Source organism: Monopterus albus, unplaced genomic scaffold (assembly GCF_001952655.1).
Source record: "Monopterus albus unplaced genomic scaffold, M_albus_1.0 scaffold49.1, whole genome shotgun sequence".
NCBI classification, from domain to species: domain Eukaryota; kingdom Metazoa; phylum Chordata; class Actinopteri; order Synbranchiformes; family Synbranchidae; genus Monopterus; species Monopterus albus.
In genome coordinates, this window is record NW_018127929.1 from 2034520 (window position 1) to 2051289 (window position 16770).

The window sequence follows — 16770 nt, forward strand, 5'->3', positions numbered from 1 at the left end:
AGTCCCATTTAAATGGAGGTCTGAGGTCGGCATCAACAGCAGCCCTGGACCCGGCAGTGGCTCGGTGTCTCAGAGACTGCTAGACAACTGAAATCATAAAGATAATGATTCAAATTACTGTAAAAATAATTAAACAGTCTTTTCCACTCTTTCATCTTAATTTACGTGTAGTTTTGTTACCTGATCCTTAGTGCGGCTTTCTCGGTCCCTGATGTGCTGGGTGACAATTTTCTCCATCTCCTCTCTCAGCACTGGATAGTGAGCCAGCTGTGAGCACAAAGAATAGTATGTAGGTGGCAAACACACACACACACACGCGCACACAATGCCCAACACAAACACACAGTCACAAAACTACATACAAATTTTACTAAACTACTACATTACTCATCTCACTGAACCACAGCACACAGTTCCACCAATACAGCAAAATACAAAAACATAATAAAATATGTTGTGTTGTGAGGAGTTCATCCCAGGCTCAGCTCTAGTCTCGGCATATCCTGACCAGAGGGTGAATTTATGTTCAATTGGATTTTATGTGCAAATTGTCTATTTGTTCTCAGTGTGAAGCAAATGCAAAAGAATAGTGCTGAGTCTGTGAGACTGCCACACAAACACAGAATAAACAATGTTCCTGGCAGAAAAATCTTTCTTTTCCCAGCACACTGTGGGTCTTTTTTCCATGAGCTCATTGCAAACCCACTAACATATATTGGTGGGCCTCCAATGTGACACAAACATATTTGGAGAAGTGTGAGGAAAGAAGAAAAAATCAAAACCAAAATCACAGCGCAAAAAAGAAAAATATACACTGTTTTCTTGCGAGTTGCAATGCATCTTTCATGTCTGTCAGATGGTTAGGAGCGCAAGTGGAGATCAATAGGCCTCTTTCTGGTTCCCAAGTTGATTTACTGCTTCCTGCATTTCTGTCCAGTTACAGAGGAGAAAGCATTCATAAAGAATAGACGCTTATGGTAATAGGACATACTGTTAAGATGATGCCAGTCTAATTCCTGGCATTAAAACTTGCATTATTAGTGTGTAAGCGTGATAATTCTGCAAGGCAGCTTTGTCAAGCTTTTCATTTTTCCGCATGTCGAAGAGTTTGGACAGTCTGGTCTCTTTTAAGCAGTTTTACTAAACCAGAAACACAACTGAGCAAGTGTGTGAGGACCTGACTGGGTTTACCTGCTCTACTGCTGCAAAAATCAGCATGCCTGACTGAGCAGCTTACTAGTAGCAAGCAACCAAGCTTTATCTACAAACAAAGGAGCATCTCATTAACTAACCATATTAATTTGTGGGATTTTATAACCATATCCATGTCCATATAACAGAAAACCCCCGGTTCAGAACAGAAACGTGTCCAGTGGGATCTGGTTCTGGATGCTAATATATCAGAGTTTATTGAACTCATAGTAACAATAGCAACTGCTCTTTATTTAGGGCTAAGTGTTTCAGCCTGCAAACATCCTATTTGCTTAGCTATTTGACTTTGTCTCTGGAACCTTGTTTTTTTAGCAATACAGTATTGTATGTAGCCATTATGTGCATATTTAAGACAGTTTCACATGATTCATATTTAAGAAGAGTTAGTTTGAGATGTTTAAAAATCATCCAACTGTTGGAATGACTCACAGATGACAGCTGTAATTAACAATGTCACCATTGTGTCATTATGAATGGAAGCTTTGTTAACTGATTTGATGAGGAGTACTGTGTGGTCTTCACAGTTTGTGAATTCACACCAATACAAGAAATTTGTGAAAACCATCAAAATGAAAGTATACAAAACAATAAAGAGGGACATTGTGTATTCAGCATTAAAGCAATTGAAAACAACATAATCTGTGCCAGTGTAAAGATGCATTGCAACCTGAAGGCAGATGAAGGTTAGTGTTCTGGGTCTAAATAATTCGCAGATTTTTTTTTTTAAGACAAGTGTCAGCAGGCAGAGGCAATTAAAATAGTTTTAGAGTGACATGCAATGCAAAGGAACAGGGGTGGGATGGGGGTGGAGAAAGACTTCAAACTGACCTCTCTGTGGATTTTCCCAAACACTGTACTGTGCATATATTATAATGCAGTATCATTAAATATTGTAATGTCTCTGAAAGTTAAATCAAGATAAAGTTGTGACAAAGAAGAGAAATCCAAAGGAGGTCAGGGTTTTTATTTTGGTCATCTGCTTTGAGAAGGAGCAGCCGGTTCAAAGGGTTGACAGGATGACAGGATGAAGAGGACAGAAGAGAAATAAGGAGACACTCAAAGTGCATCAACCACATCAGTCACTCCACCTTATAAAACCACACTGACAAATACAGATTCTCAAAAAAATCAAAGGATTTTTAGACATCATTAGGAAAAAAGTTTAAAAAATTATCTAACATGCAGGTTGAGAAGCAAAAATGTATTGTCAATATAAGGCCAATAACTGAGAAAGGACTAATGACAAATAAAGTTTGATTAAAATGCAGGTTATAGGGTTACAGTAGTAATATCTTGAGTAAGGATAGACCGATATCTGTTGGCTGCAGCCTTTAATTACGTTCTGTAATGTATTTACTCTTGTATGCTAGTTACCAGCTTCAGTGTGCATGAAAGACAAAACTCTAACCAAATGTTGACCATTTGTTCTGAACTGGTTTACATAAAGGAATTCATTTACACCGAGTACTGGCAGGGTGATGCTCTCTGCACTCATAGCTTTCAGAGGATGACTTTTATTTATTTTAGTGATTTCATGACTAAAGAAAATCTTTAGTATATTGTGTGTTAAATTCTGTGAATACAGGATTCTCAAAAACAACAAAAAGTCTGCATTTATGGTTTACACTTAGTCTTTAACAAATATCAGCTTAGAACAATTCATTACCACTAATGCTCCTGATCATTACATGTAAACTTCAGCAAAGATTTGTCATGAATCTTTAAATATGCTTCTATAGGTGAACAATTATTTGTTACTTTCTGCTGCTTTGAGGAGAGATATTTCACTCATGGACATTAATCACTGCGCCTAATTGATTGTAAATCAACAAATCTGCAGTTCTGAATTAACTAAGATCTTGATTATCTTTCCAACTGTAAGAGAGGAGTTATGAAAGAAAACAATATTTAAATCTCATTTCTATCTGGGGCTTTGTGAGACTTTGTAAGAAAACAGTTCAGGCCTGGTTTTGTTTTTTTGTTTTTTTGTCTTATACATCTCCAGTTGTTAGGGAAAAAACATCCAGCCATCGGTCTACCCCTACCCCTGCATTTAACAGAGCAAATTAAGTAGCTCGGTTCTCTTTGGTATTTTACCTTCTGACTACACTTTTGAATGGTGGAGGTGAGCTCGCTTGCTACCATATCTATACACTTCAGTGTGGGCTGCTTCAGCTTTTGGATCTGCTTTTTCACTATGGTCTCAAATGCCAGGTCAGGGGTGAACATCCCCGTCCTGTGGGAATAGGCAGGTGGCACAGGAGAGAGGAGTAAAATAAAAAGAAAGAAGGAAAAATGTGGAGAAAGATGAGACGTAAAGGCACCAAAATGAAGAGTTTTAAGAAGAGACAATACAAAGATGAGGTCGGTAAGAACAGGAGATGGAACATATGACAGTTGAAGATGAAAAAGATCAAGAAAAGGTGTGGGGGTTTTGGGGGGGTAAACAGTACAGAAGGAATAAATTGCAAGTGAGACAACTGGTTTCCCTTGAAGCCTTTCTAAAGCAGGGCAGTGCTGGAATCTCTCTCTAGCAATAAAGACAGAGAAGACAAGAGGAAAAGGCAGAAATAGAAAGAGTTCCCAGTCTGCACAATTCCACCAGCCATAATTTCCAAGCAACACATCACAAGACCACAGCTGTGCACCCCAAAGTTCAGCCAAGACGCCCTGATTCATCTTGTTGTTGATCCTTATTATTCTAAGGTCTCCAGGTTGTTAAAACCATTTGGTCACAGTGGATCAATTTGGATAAAGACTACAACTCTTTCTCTTGGCCACATTCACAAGCCTCTGCAGCTGAGTGTGAAGCCCCTGAGACCTATTGAAGAGCATTTAAAACAATCATCATGGGTCCTGTCTGCTGCAGGTGCACAGCTGCAGTATCTCACACACAAGAAAGTCTGAACACTGAATTCATCCAGTATGGCTGCCTGGTATTCTAAGTGACTGACACAAGATTTTCTAAATATGTGTATTCCTTAGTGGAAAGTAAGATAGTTTTGTTTACTTAGAGATTCCTTCATTGGAACTAAGCCTAAGTAGAAAACTACACAAGCAAATTAGAAAATCACTTTCTCTTCAGTTCAGCGACTCACTCTAAAATGGTGGTTGTCTTTTGTTTATAATAAAAAAATACTCAGAGACTAGCTCAAGAGGGAAACCGTGTCAGAGCAAAAGTGAGCTGTGATACTCGCTTCAAAATACCAGTCATCAGGTACTCTTCAACTTGAATTGCAGAAACTGTAGTATTAGGTTCTTAGTATCTCAGATTTTTTTTTTTTTGGCAACCATATTTTGATAACAGCTCAGCCTCCACACTGGTTTTCTTCAGCACAGCTTTCTACCATGTCCAGCCTGCCCAGTCAAACCCGTAGGCAGGCAGGTGTCCAACAGCCCACCCTGCCACTCCAGGTGTCCCCATCGCTGTCCAAAAACAACGATGGCTGGAGAGAGCCAGGTGGTTACAGTAAAAGGCAGTGAACAGCAGAGGGAGAGTTGAATATAACACATTTCCTTTTATTTTTTTACCTTTTTGGTACACTGCCTAACTGTATTGACTAGCTCAGAAATGACCATGTCCACACATTTGGTGCAAGGCTCTTTAATCTTCCCAATCTGCCTTTTCACAATAGTCTCAAAGGCCATGTCCGGGGTGAAGAGGCCAGTTCTGCCCAGCAGAGAGAAACCCAGCCACGGGGTCAAAACAGAGGGTGGTCCAGAGAAAAACAGAAGGACAGAGGAGGATTGGGCAAAGAGAAGAGTGTTAATGGTAAATAATGACCCTCCACTGCTGAGCTTTTGCCCCAAATTAGACAGGGACAGTGAAAGGGAATGGAGCTATGAAACAGTTTGAAAGCAGCAAATATCAAGCAATTTCTGCAGGAAATATCCAATCACCTTCCCTCAAAATCGGTTAAACATGATGTTACTGTAGGCCACCTTGAAGAATTATCCATTAGCACTTGATGCAAAAGATTAAAGACATTTGAATTATTTCCATGAAGGACTAAATGTTTTTAGACTGAGTTATCTCAGTATTTCCAGTCCCAATGATTAACTCAATGACTAAAAATCATTCATTGTTATTATATTTTTTGTTTCCTGAGTACAATTTCAGTTCTGGCACAAGTGTTCAAGCACTCAAAATACATCCTAGCAAGGGCAAGTTAAGCAACCACAAGTTCCTCAAACTGCTGTAGGAAGAGAACTTACTGTACTGTATGTAGAAACTAGTAGTGACAGAAACCAGAAATATTCTACCCATCATGGAAGTACATGAAACACTGTTTCTTTGTAAACTACATTTCCAAACCTATTTGTGTCCTACATATGATACACTGTTATTACAAATATAAATAAACCCATAAATCAGATTTAGACAGACCAAACTATTGTGGCACAAAATGTAAATTTGAGGTTTCTGCCTTTGAATGCTACAGTTCATAGTGCAAGTACACATCCTCCATATGCAAACAGAAAAGGAGAACAAGGACAAATGACAGAGAAGCAGCCACTGACCAGCATGGACAGACTAACAGACTAAATGAAAGGCCAGAGAAATAATGCCATCAGTATTCACCCATCTATTCCCAAATTTCAGATTTCTGAGTCTACTGATGGCATATTCAACAGAGCATTCAAGGTAAGTCTAGAGGTTTTGGCAGTTAGACAAGGAAAGTCAGTTAGATGCAGCAGAGGTGACAGAGGATGACGAAATAAAGAGGAAGGGTAAGATGGTCAGAGGGGTGAGGTGAAAAATGGACGTGCCTGATGCCGTGAATGTTCTTGATGGCGTAGCTGATCTCCTTGCGGAGCTCCTTTTCATCAAACTCTAGCTGTGAGGGAAACAGACAACAAGGAAAGTTTACAGTAAGTATATTCTCTCTTTGTTTCATACATTCATGGACCAAATAAATGTTTCACTCTCTTAAATCCTCCATCCTTTATTTTCTCTAGTTCAGCTCATAAAAATGCCTTTGACATTCTGTGCATTAAGATTTAGAGCATTGTTTTTATCTTTTTGAGAACCTTAATGCTCCCAACAGATTTAACTCATATATTCTGCCACACACTGTAACACTGGAAGTAAAACTGGTTCTTGATTTAAAGTATCTCACTTCTATTTACTGCAATACATCACTTTTCCCCACTTCCCTCAACAAAAGTTTAACAATTTCCATATAAAACATAGTGATGAACTGGCTTCTAATGTATCTGGCAGATACTGAGGTTACTGGATCTGTCTTCTCAGTGGGAAACAGACAGTAAGTTTTATATCCTCACATGGAGGTGAAGAAGAGGAAGGAAAGTAATGAGAGAGATAGTGAAAAGGGGTTGATATATAAAAGGAGATTTTAGTTAAAAGGTTGAAGGAGACAGAGGTGGATGGGGTAATAATGATGTGATGGGGAACAGAAAAGATGGGGGGAGGGATGAGACATGGATGCACAGTGTGAGAATGGGATGAAGGGGAGAAGTAATGGGAGATGTAGTTGAAAGACAGAAAAGACAGAAAGGGAAGCATTTTCTCCTTTTGAGGCTGGGAAAAGAGCAAGAAGGGAGAGACTTAAGGATGAAAAAGGTCTGAGAGAGATCCTGTGCTTGTTTTAAAGCAAAATATGTTGTCATGTAGGACTTTTTTCTCCCTCTTCCTCTATTTAGTCTGCTAGGTTGATGGGAATGTCATTTTGAAGGTATTGGGCCATAAATAAGTTAAACAAATTTTGCAGGTATTGGGCCATAAATAAGTTAAACAAATTAAAAATGCAACTACATAGACTGTATACAGTATGTGTAAACCCCAAGATGTCAGTCTCTTGATGGTACTAGAGGAAAAGTCACCAAAGTCATTAGGATTCATCCTTTTGGGCCAGTTTCATAGCAATCATCTGATAGTTGTTGACATACAGTAAGTAGTGAACCTACTGACAGACTGACACTGCCATGCATAGAGACAATAGTCATTTGGTTAGTGAAAATAAGTCCCAGATCTGGTATACACACACCTTGACCAGTTCAAAAGGGAAGCGTTCATGGAAGATGCGATTAATTCTGGCACCACCTGACAGCTCAGCTGTGTCAATCTGGTCCCCAGAGCCCTCTATGCACTTGTCAAAGTCCACAGAGAACTGCTGCACCATCCTACAGGGAGGCAGAGATGCAGGGATCAACAAATCCATTCATCTGTATCTATCAGTTTGTCTGTCTACTCACTGGAGCAGAGCCTTGGTCTTTCGAGACGGATCATCTGGTCTGAAGTTCTTGTACTCTTCCACCTCCTTCTCTATGGAGAGTAGCTGGCTCTGCAGCTTGGCCCGCAGGCCTGGCAGGGTGTCTCGGATGTGATTGGTGAGTTGCTGCACAGGTCAAAGGCCAGAGTTAAATTACTGTGAAAATGGGAAATGTTGGAATTTAATGAAGTGTTACTGAGAAACACATGACCTATGAATGGAAGCACTACAGACACATGTGACTGTGTCTTGCTGGTTTTCACACCTGATTGAGAACTTTCTGGAGATAGGGAGTGCCCATACGGTCGGCCAGGTGCCGATATGCAGGGTGGGAGAGAAAGAACTTCCTCTCAGCAGCTATAGCAGCATTAATATCCTTCTTCCCATCTATGTCCTTCTGGCTCCTATTCACTACACCAATGTAACCTGGACACAACAAACAAAAGTCCCACAGACATTTGCAACACAGTCTGAAGCACTGTGAGATTTGCAGTAAACCAGATCCAACTTCTTTTTTTTTTTGTTATAACTTCCTGGAATTTTTGAGAACAGCCTGGATTCAATACTTTTGGCCTGAGTGGTAATTTGACTGAAGACAGCACAGCCTTGAACAATTTGGGATTGTGCTGGGCTCCTATTTTCTATGTATAAATACAGCTTGAACAGCTAAAACCAGAATGAAATTCCCCATTCAGGGTCCAACCGCTTAAAAACCATGTTTAATGATGTTTAGCTGCATAAAACCACAATATAAAAGACAGACTGAAAAAAAAACTGATGAAGGTTGAGTGGAAAAGAGAAAGTAAGAGAGGAACAAAGGAGGAATTAGACCAGTAAATGTCTGCATGTGTGTGTCCAAGATTTTATGACAGAAAGAGAAAAAGAAAAAGGACCAAAAACCTGGACAGTTTGGGTCAAACAGATCCAATTTCACCTCCAGTTAAGTTTTCTCATGCATCAGTTAAAGGTTGTTTCATGTTCTGTGAGTCCGAAGTCTTGTAAATGTGAACACCACAGCATTAGACAGAGAGAGACAGAGTGGGGGAAACATAAAAAACAAAGGACATGGAAAACATTCAACAGCACATGCCTGGACCCTGACCAAGTGCAAATGGAAAAGAAAGGTACCAGATCAGCACATTGCAAAAAAGGGCAGCCCGCAAGATTCATGCTAACTCTTTTACAAGCAGTTTTTTTATTTGACCCCTTCCCTGCTTCTCCTTCTTCTTCTCCTCCTTTCCAGCTCTTCTTCTATTCTATTTTTCTGCCTTTCATTTGATTTCTCCATCAATCCTGTTTTATTACACCTCCTCTCTATTCCTGTTTCCTGTTTTTTCAGTGGTTAAAGAATCTGAGTAAGCATCTTTGAGTATGACGGCCTGTTACCACAAGAGGGAAACACTGTGTCACTGCTACAGCCCTGAAATAGAACAGAGAGAGTGTGTGTGAGTGTGTGTGTGCCTTTGTATTACTTACATCATGAGGAACGAAACCTGTTAACACACTCACACTATGGGGACTCAGCCATCCTTACGGGGACCAGAAGCTAGTCCCCACAAGACAATCACTGAATTTTAGGGTGGCAACAGGGTTTAGGGTTAGGATGAGGTTAGGTTAGTGTTAGGTTAGAGGAAGTGTTAGGGTCAGGGTTACATTTTTTGGACATTTTTGGAAAGAGAAGTGTGTGTGTGTGTGAGAGAGAGAGAGTCTATGCTCACCCCTCCTGAGTGGAAGCAACTTATTCTCCAGGATGTCTTTAGCATCTGTCCCCTCATCCATCAGGTCCAACTTGGTGATGACGCCAATGGTCCTCAGACCTACAAGCATACATGCACCAACATAATGATCCATCAAACTCAATTATCACAAACCAATGCTGAAACTGAAATGTAAAATTTAACTTAAAATGATTTCTGATGCTCCTACATACTTGATGTGCCCTTAATACCCGTATTCTAGTTTTGCTACAGTTGTGTGTCTGAAACGTAGTGGAGTAACAATGGTAACTCACCCTGAGGGTCGACCTCTTTGGAAATCTTTAAAGCATCAGAGTTGGCCAGATCAGAGTTGGCTGGGGAGACAGCCAGCAACAGACAGTTCTCCTTGGTGACAAACTGAAACAGCATGTCTCTAATCTGAAACTCGATATCTGCAGGTTGGTCGCCCACTGGCACCTTGGTCATTCCCGGCAAATCGACCAGGGTCAGGTTCAGCACTGTGAAGAGAAACCAGAACAGGGGAACTAAAAGGCACCTACTAAGGCAGCTTTGTCAGATGCATGAGGCTTGGATGTGTGTAATTTATTGATGTCAAACATGCATGCTTAGAAACTGAATGATTAAAATCAAATGTGCAATCAAAGGTTTAAAAAGTTTCACCACCTACTCTAGTCAGATTCAACTATAAAACAGGATGCAAGTCACAACAAACATCTCTAACTGTGGAAACAGAGTTTCCCCTCACCATGAGGAGAGTAGACACGCAGGTTGATGGGTACAGGGGAGATGCCCTTGTTGGCCCCCGTGACGCGGTCAGTCTCTGCCTCAATTTCCTGTCGGACCTCATCAAAATCTGTGAACTTTTTGCCCTTACAGTGGAGGAACTCTGCATATTCTAGATGACAAAGAAAGATAAAACGTAACTGAAACTGTGATAAAAAGAAGACAATTAGAAGATGATGAACAGAGAAAGAGAAAACAGAAAAAAGAAGACAGGCTATGAGGGCCAACAGCCTCTCAGCTGAGTGGTGAAACATCTTTAAGACTCCACAGAGAGTTTAGCTTTAACTTAAAACTTCTCTATAGACAAGAACCTCAGTGGGCAAGATGTTTTTACCTGTGGGACAGTTAATCAGCTGCAGGACCAAAGGACGACGGGTTACAATACCAGAACCACGAGGAAGGAAATCCCTGTAACACGACAGGTAAATAACAAGAATGATTATCAGTAAAACTAACAGCAATAAAAATTTATCCTGGTAATACTGACAAACTTTGACTGTATATATGTCAAGATAGGCCTGCAAAGACGTCATACTAATGTTTGCTTATTACCAACACCTGCTTTGCTGGATACAATTACAATGGGGAGCTTCACTTGGGCCTTTTGTTTCTAGGGAGCTTCACTTGGGCCTTTTGTTTCAATGTTGGTTGTGATACTGCAGCCTTGCACAACAAAGGGAACCCTTCCCCTGTTGGTCTGCCCATCTGCTGGTCTGCCTTTCATTGTGTTGGGTATAATTTGTATATGTGTGGCTATCCCTTTCTCCCTCTTGGACACCTTTAGGAGGAGACATATGGCCTTAACTACAGCTCTTCTTCTCATTCAACTCATTTCCATCTTCTCCTCAAACTCCCACACCCTCATGCATTTTCATCCCTCATGGTCAGGTGGGGAGGAATAAAAACTCTCACACTCCTGACTGCCAAAAGCACTGACACAATTCCCGGACAAGAGAGATACAGAGGAGAGGGTAGTGCAATGGCAAAGCAGTGACAGCAAATGAAAGAAAGTTTACAGAGGTAACACTAAGATGCTCACTCCTAGCACTTAACTGCAGTGCAGTCAGGGTCTGTCTAAAAGCACTTTTGGTTTAAACAGGATACCAGACAACATCATTTACCCAATTCACTATATGATATCATTTATTTATCAGTCTATGTTATGACCGGAAGGTCTGATAATGAATATACCATGATGTAATATAAATAAGAGTTTTTCTGCATCACTGCTACAGCGTCACAGTTGAGCCCCAGTCATATACAGTTCAGATGTATAAATCTCTTCTCTCACTTGTATGTTTTTATACAAAAATTCTTGTAAAAAATCTATTAACCCATGCTCAACACACTGCTCTGCTGACCAGTTCATGTTTCCCTTCTGATTCCCAGTATCTCACTGAGTCTCATTTAATCATGCTCTAATGTGAAGAGCAATAACAGCCCTGATGAGAATGCAATAGCTCAACAAAGCAATTTTCATTTTGAGCAGCGTTTGGGTCTCAGAGGGATGAGACTGAGTTTTGCTGGTAAATTATCCACACATATACAGTATACACACGTTGCTCTCACCCTCAGAGGAGGATGGGGCGAATGAAATGGCTGGTTGCTGGATGGTGGCTACCCAGATTAGACCCATAGAGCCAATGGGAGAATGTATTGCTGGTGAACTGCAGACCCAACAGAGATTAGTGGTAATCCTCTGTAGCAGCATCGGGACAAATGACGTCCTCTCTGCCCCGCCTCTTATGCTGAATGTTTTCTCAGTCTTACTGTGCTGTTGCTTTCTACTGCTTTTACAGTTCACATCAGTCTCAGAAACTGATTTCATTACTCTAACAAGAGCAGTACTGTAGGACTGTACTTTACAGGTCCCATAAATTCCTAATTACTTCCTGAGAAAGGAAGTAATTTATGTAATTAAAGCTGAAATGATTCATTGATAAATTTGGATTCTATTTTAGTCTGTTATTTGTTTAACTGATTTTTTTTTTAGGAAAGAAGTCAAACATTACCTGCTTCTCTGATGTCAGAACGTACCACTTAGCAAACTAAATATCTTTGTAGGATTGGATGAAAAAAACATGGTCCTTTTGTTTTGCTGTTAGACTTTTCTGATCTGATAATTATTTTCTGATATTTTATAGGAATCAATAATAATAATAATACATTGTTAATTGAAGCCTGAGTTCTAATCATTGGAAAAATAAACAGTTCTGAAACAAAGTATTAACATATTTATTTGTACACCAACGTATTTATTTGTAACAAATGATATAGTCCTAATTAAACTAAATAGGAAATTATCAAACTTTTACAACAAGAGCTTATATTGATCTGAAATAAGAAAAAACTCTTTGAAATCTAATTATGTTTCAAAGGAATCCACAAATAAAAATATCTTAAAAAATCTTAAATCAAGAGCCTAAAGAAATGAACAACACACCACATTAACCATTTATTGTCATTAGTAGTCTATCCTATCGATTTTTAATGTATTTATTTCAAAATATTATTTATATGCTGGATGGTTTAGCTTATTGTTGCCCTTCCTTAACACGTCATCCTATATAAGTCAATAAAGTTCCATCCTTTATGTTTCTGTTTCACTTCCTCCTCCTTAGGGCCTTAATTGAAAAGGATAAAGGCTTTTAATGGAGCTACAGTGTCTTTTTTTTTCAAGTGAGTGAAGCTGCTGCTTCTCCTCACAATGCTTCCAGCCCTCTCAGTGTTATGTAATACATGAAACCAACTATATAATCATGTGAGGGGGTTGAAATAGTGATGGCAGCAGGAAGACAAAAACATTTGTGTTCTAGTTTTATGTTCTTGGGCTGTGCTAGCACCAGCAGCATTTGCTGATAAAGTGCATACACCGCAAATTATTTTGTATCAAAAAGTCCAAAACCACCAGAGAGAGATCCGTGCATCAGCAAAAAAAGGTGGAATTGTTAATAAATTCCTAAAGTCTAATTATTTCTGCTATTGTTTCCATAATCTCCCAGGATAATGTGAATGTTATACATGAAAAGCAATTTTCAATGGCATTGATATGTTCATTTTAGGAGATACTGTATATTTGTGGTGCTGATTAGAAAGAGCTTTTGAAAGAGCTGTCCGTGGTGCTGAAACTAGTTTCCAGCTAAAAAAAAGCATGCAGTTGTATGCATCAACAATACGTCTGTACACATTATCCATACTAAATATTCTGAGTTTATAATACAATATTGTTATATTACTTTAAAATGATAAATATGTTGCTCAATTGTAGCCTTACTGAAACAGTAAATAAACAGTGTCCTGTTTCAGGATTACTTGATTAATCATACCATATGGCCTATATAATAAGAAAATATTAAACAGTGCAAGCGAAAATGTTGAATTTTGTCAAATATGCATATGTGGCATTCCCACCTCTATCTAACAGGTGGCATTGCATGTGTTTGACACTGGAGACCACACTCCCTGCTTTGTCTGTGCTAATTAAACTCATGGGAAAAAAATATGGAGTGGATAAAATGTCTTCTTTACTGCCATGTTACAGCAGACCAAAAGTAATGACCAGAAGATGCAGAACTTCCATGCTAGGCATGTGTGTGTAGTTTTAACTGATACTGTGCTGAAATAATGTGTTATTTAACTGATTGCCCAATCAATGAAAACCTTGTTTGCCACAGTTCAGCAATTCTTATAATCAGTTAATTGTTACTTTAAGTCAGTTTTCAGGAAAAAATACCTAACATTCAGCTCCTAAAGAGGATGTGCTTCTTTTCTCTGCTTCTGTGTAATTGTAAAATGAATGTCTTTGGATATTTTTAACTGATTAGATGATAGCACCAGCAGTTTGGGAAAATTAAACAATTTTAATAACATTTTACAGACTAAATGATTAGTCCATTTTTAAAAAATAATTATTAGATTAAATATTATTGTTAGAGATGTGGCTCCAGCCCCCCGTGACCCCGTTTGGGACTAAGCGGTTTAGAAAATGGATGGATGGATGGTTGTTAGAGATGTATACCATCCTAAAAACAAAACTATAAATATTGTGCTTTATTTAAAAACATTCATAAAACGATAATCTTCTCTTCATTCAAAAAGCAAAGACAAAAGAGAAGTCCCCGGATGCAAATGTATCTCAGCTCTCTAAGGCAAAAAAAAAGCACAAAACATTGCAATGCAGACTTTCCTGTCAAAATCTGGAACAATGCTGTCAAAGCAAAAATGACCAAATGGTAAGCAGCAAATGAGCCTAACAGAAATATTAAATTAATTTGCTTTCAGAGAGAGGTTACTATGAATGTCTCCATAAGAGGCAGGGAGGGGAGGTGTTGTGACATGTACACATATGATACAGCATACTGTAAGGAGGTGCTGGTTTAGGCCAATAATGCAAACACACTGGGCAGCTCTGAGTAAGGGGGTGGAAGACATGAGGAGCAGGATGATGGGAGGACCTAAGAGACATCACTGCAGCTGTACTAGTGCATATATTAACAGACAAATCACATGACAGGAACAGCTATCTGCTCATTGTTGCAAGATGGCCAAGCTTGATACTCACAAACAATTCACAGCAAACTTTCTTTACAGCTATTTAAAACACCAAAGTCTCCCTCTTGTGGCTTCAGATGATGCTGCGAAAAACCTTAGAAACTATCTCAAGTGATATCACTTGAGTACACATTGGTCGGGCCTCAAGATTAGAATCTAGGCTTGAAGTTGCATTCTTCTGGGTAATGTAGGTGCCAGGTTTTGACAATGAATAAATATGGACTAAAAAAAAGAGAGTTTGCTGGTTCTGCTGCATCAATTTTCCTTCTTTTTTAACTGTCTATCATGAGTGTGCAATCAGTGGAGTACTCTTAGATTCCTTAAATATCCCAAGTTCACCTTTTATCCACAACAGAGTAGATTATACTGATATGTAGTAGGCCTGCCTCAACTACTACCTGTTAAAATAAGGATTAGCACTGTGGCCATGTGGTGAACTATTCATCCTTTGCTGTCAACCAAATGTCAGAAAAGCACGTGAAGGTGTCAAGCAAAACAGATGTGTTCATGCTTGTTGAGATCTACCAGAGAGTTATGGGTCCCTATCTGTCCAGAGGGATAAATTACATTTTGTCATGGAGTACCCAGACCTCGTTCAGTGTGGGGATGAGCTGGCACACACTCTGACCTAGCATTAACAGGAAACACAGCTGAAATGCACACTCTGTGCACAGTGTCCAAGGGATTTAAAGTCAATGAAACCACAAAGATGTCCAGATCAACTGAAATACAAGTAAGCAGTGCTGAAAAACTGTTAAAAGTGGCACCCACATTGTTGCCTGGGCACTGACAGACAGACCAATGAGCTAAGCTGGAGGGCTCAAAGCTCAGGTGGACTTTCGCTTTTCCTTTCTGCAAGGTCATTCTGCAGCATAACAGATCAAATCTGTGCCCCTCATTCTGTTTTGTATCATCACCATCACCTCTGACAGACAAAAAAAAATGTAAAAACTGTGCAAGTTTACAAGACTGAAACCTCCACACACACACACAGAGAGAGAGAAAGAGAGAGAGACAGAGAGAGCAACATCATCTTGCACCATTGTCTGTTCAGGATTAGCCTGTGGAGAAAAACAAGTAGCACTGCCTCAGAAACAAGGCAAGGTGAGTCTTTTATAGTACAGTTTCATACACAAATGCAACTCAAAGTGCAAACGAAAAAACACATGCACCAAGCTGCCTGTAACAGGAAGTCAGCATCCATGTTCGAGGTTTATGATGGTAAACAAGCACAACACGATGTTATTTTGACACCACTTCCTTCAGAAAATTCAGGAATTTGTGTTTCCATGAATGTAACACACAGCAATAGCTAAAGTTCACTACGGATTTATGGAGGCCTAAAAATTCACGTCTTTGCCTTGGTGCCGTGTTCACTGCAGCAAAGAGATAAAAAAAAAACTGCAGTGAAATATGAAATACGATACTAATATCTCAGAGAAGCCTGGATTTAAACCTGCCTGAGAAGGGGGGATGGGTAATGAGTTGTGTATAGTGTAAAATGAAGCTGCGTGATGCTGCACCGGGTGGCACCAACATGCATTGCAGCCTGGAAAAGCTACTTACCTCCCGACGAAGTTCTCCAGCACCGAGCTCTTGCCAGCACTCTGGCCGCCCACCACGGCGATCTGCGGCAGGTCCAGGTTTGCGTTTTGACCGATGGCGGAGAAGGCATCCTGCATGCGGTTCACCAGAGGAATCAAATCCTCCATTCCCCGGTTCCCCATCTTCGCGGTGCAATACAGGCCGCCTTCCTTATCAAAGAGGGGAAGATTTAGTTCTTAATTTTCTTCTCGCCACCCTCCAGTTTAAAGAGCGTTTTGGTCTGCGGACACACCGGTTCAATTTTCGTTTTGCTCTCTCGCTGACAGCGCCACTTCGGTGTGTCAGATCAGTCCAACAAACACACTCTCTCTTTGCAGCACTCCACACACACCGCTCGGTGGCGACCCTGAGGCAGCCTACTTCCACTGTTTGTCACATTGTGCTGATGACAGGAAATCCTGACTTTTGTGAAACTCTGGAGTCTAATCTTGTTCAGGTAGTCTGCATTTATTGAGGCGTGATGAAAAATCTGGCCTCCAGTTTTTTTGTTTGTTTGTTTGTTTTTTACTGTTATTGGCCAAACCCCAATTTTGAGAGTTTTACAGATGCGAACAGATTCAGCACCATGGACAGAGACCAGCGGGAGCTCTACAGCTAATCCAGTAGCCTATAGCCATGTACATTACGATCCATACAGTGTGGTCCAACAACTTGGGGCACAATGAAAA

The 16770-nt window shown here is 39.9% G+C and overlaps 1 protein-coding gene across 4 annotated transcripts in view; it reads right to left on the bottom strand.

The window, feature by feature from the left end:
• Positions 1 to 16592, bottom strand: part of dnm1a (dynamin 1a) — a 45267-nt gene extending 28675 nt beyond the window's left edge. The window contains exons 1-11 of one of the 4 annotated variants that reach the window (XM_020600808.1): positions 16064 to 16592; positions 10281 to 10354; positions 9909 to 10058; positions 9457 to 9660; positions 9164 to 9262; positions 7711 to 7871; positions 7429 to 7571; positions 7221 to 7356; positions 5983 to 6050; positions 3310 to 3448; positions 181 to 267 (exon numbers count right to left, since the gene is read on the bottom strand). In XM_020600808.1, the coding sequence (XP_020456464.1) occupies positions 181 to 267; positions 3310 to 3448; positions 5983 to 6050; positions 7221 to 7356; positions 7429 to 7571; positions 7711 to 7871; positions 9164 to 9262; positions 9457 to 9660; positions 9909 to 10058; positions 10281 to 10354; positions 16064 to 16224 (1422 nt within the window). In that variant the 5' untranslated portion in view covers positions 16225 to 16592. Of the gene's footprint in view, positions 1 to 180; positions 268 to 3309; positions 3449 to 4743; positions 4883 to 5982; positions 6051 to 7220; positions 7357 to 7428; positions 7572 to 7710; positions 7872 to 9163; positions 9263 to 9456; positions 9661 to 9908; positions 10059 to 10280; positions 10355 to 16063 lie in introns of all 4 variants that reach the window. The other 3 variants (XM_020600806.1, XM_020600807.1, XM_020600805.1) reach the window with 3 other exon arrangements.
• Between the last annotated feature and the right edge of the window lie 178 nt (positions 16593 to 16770).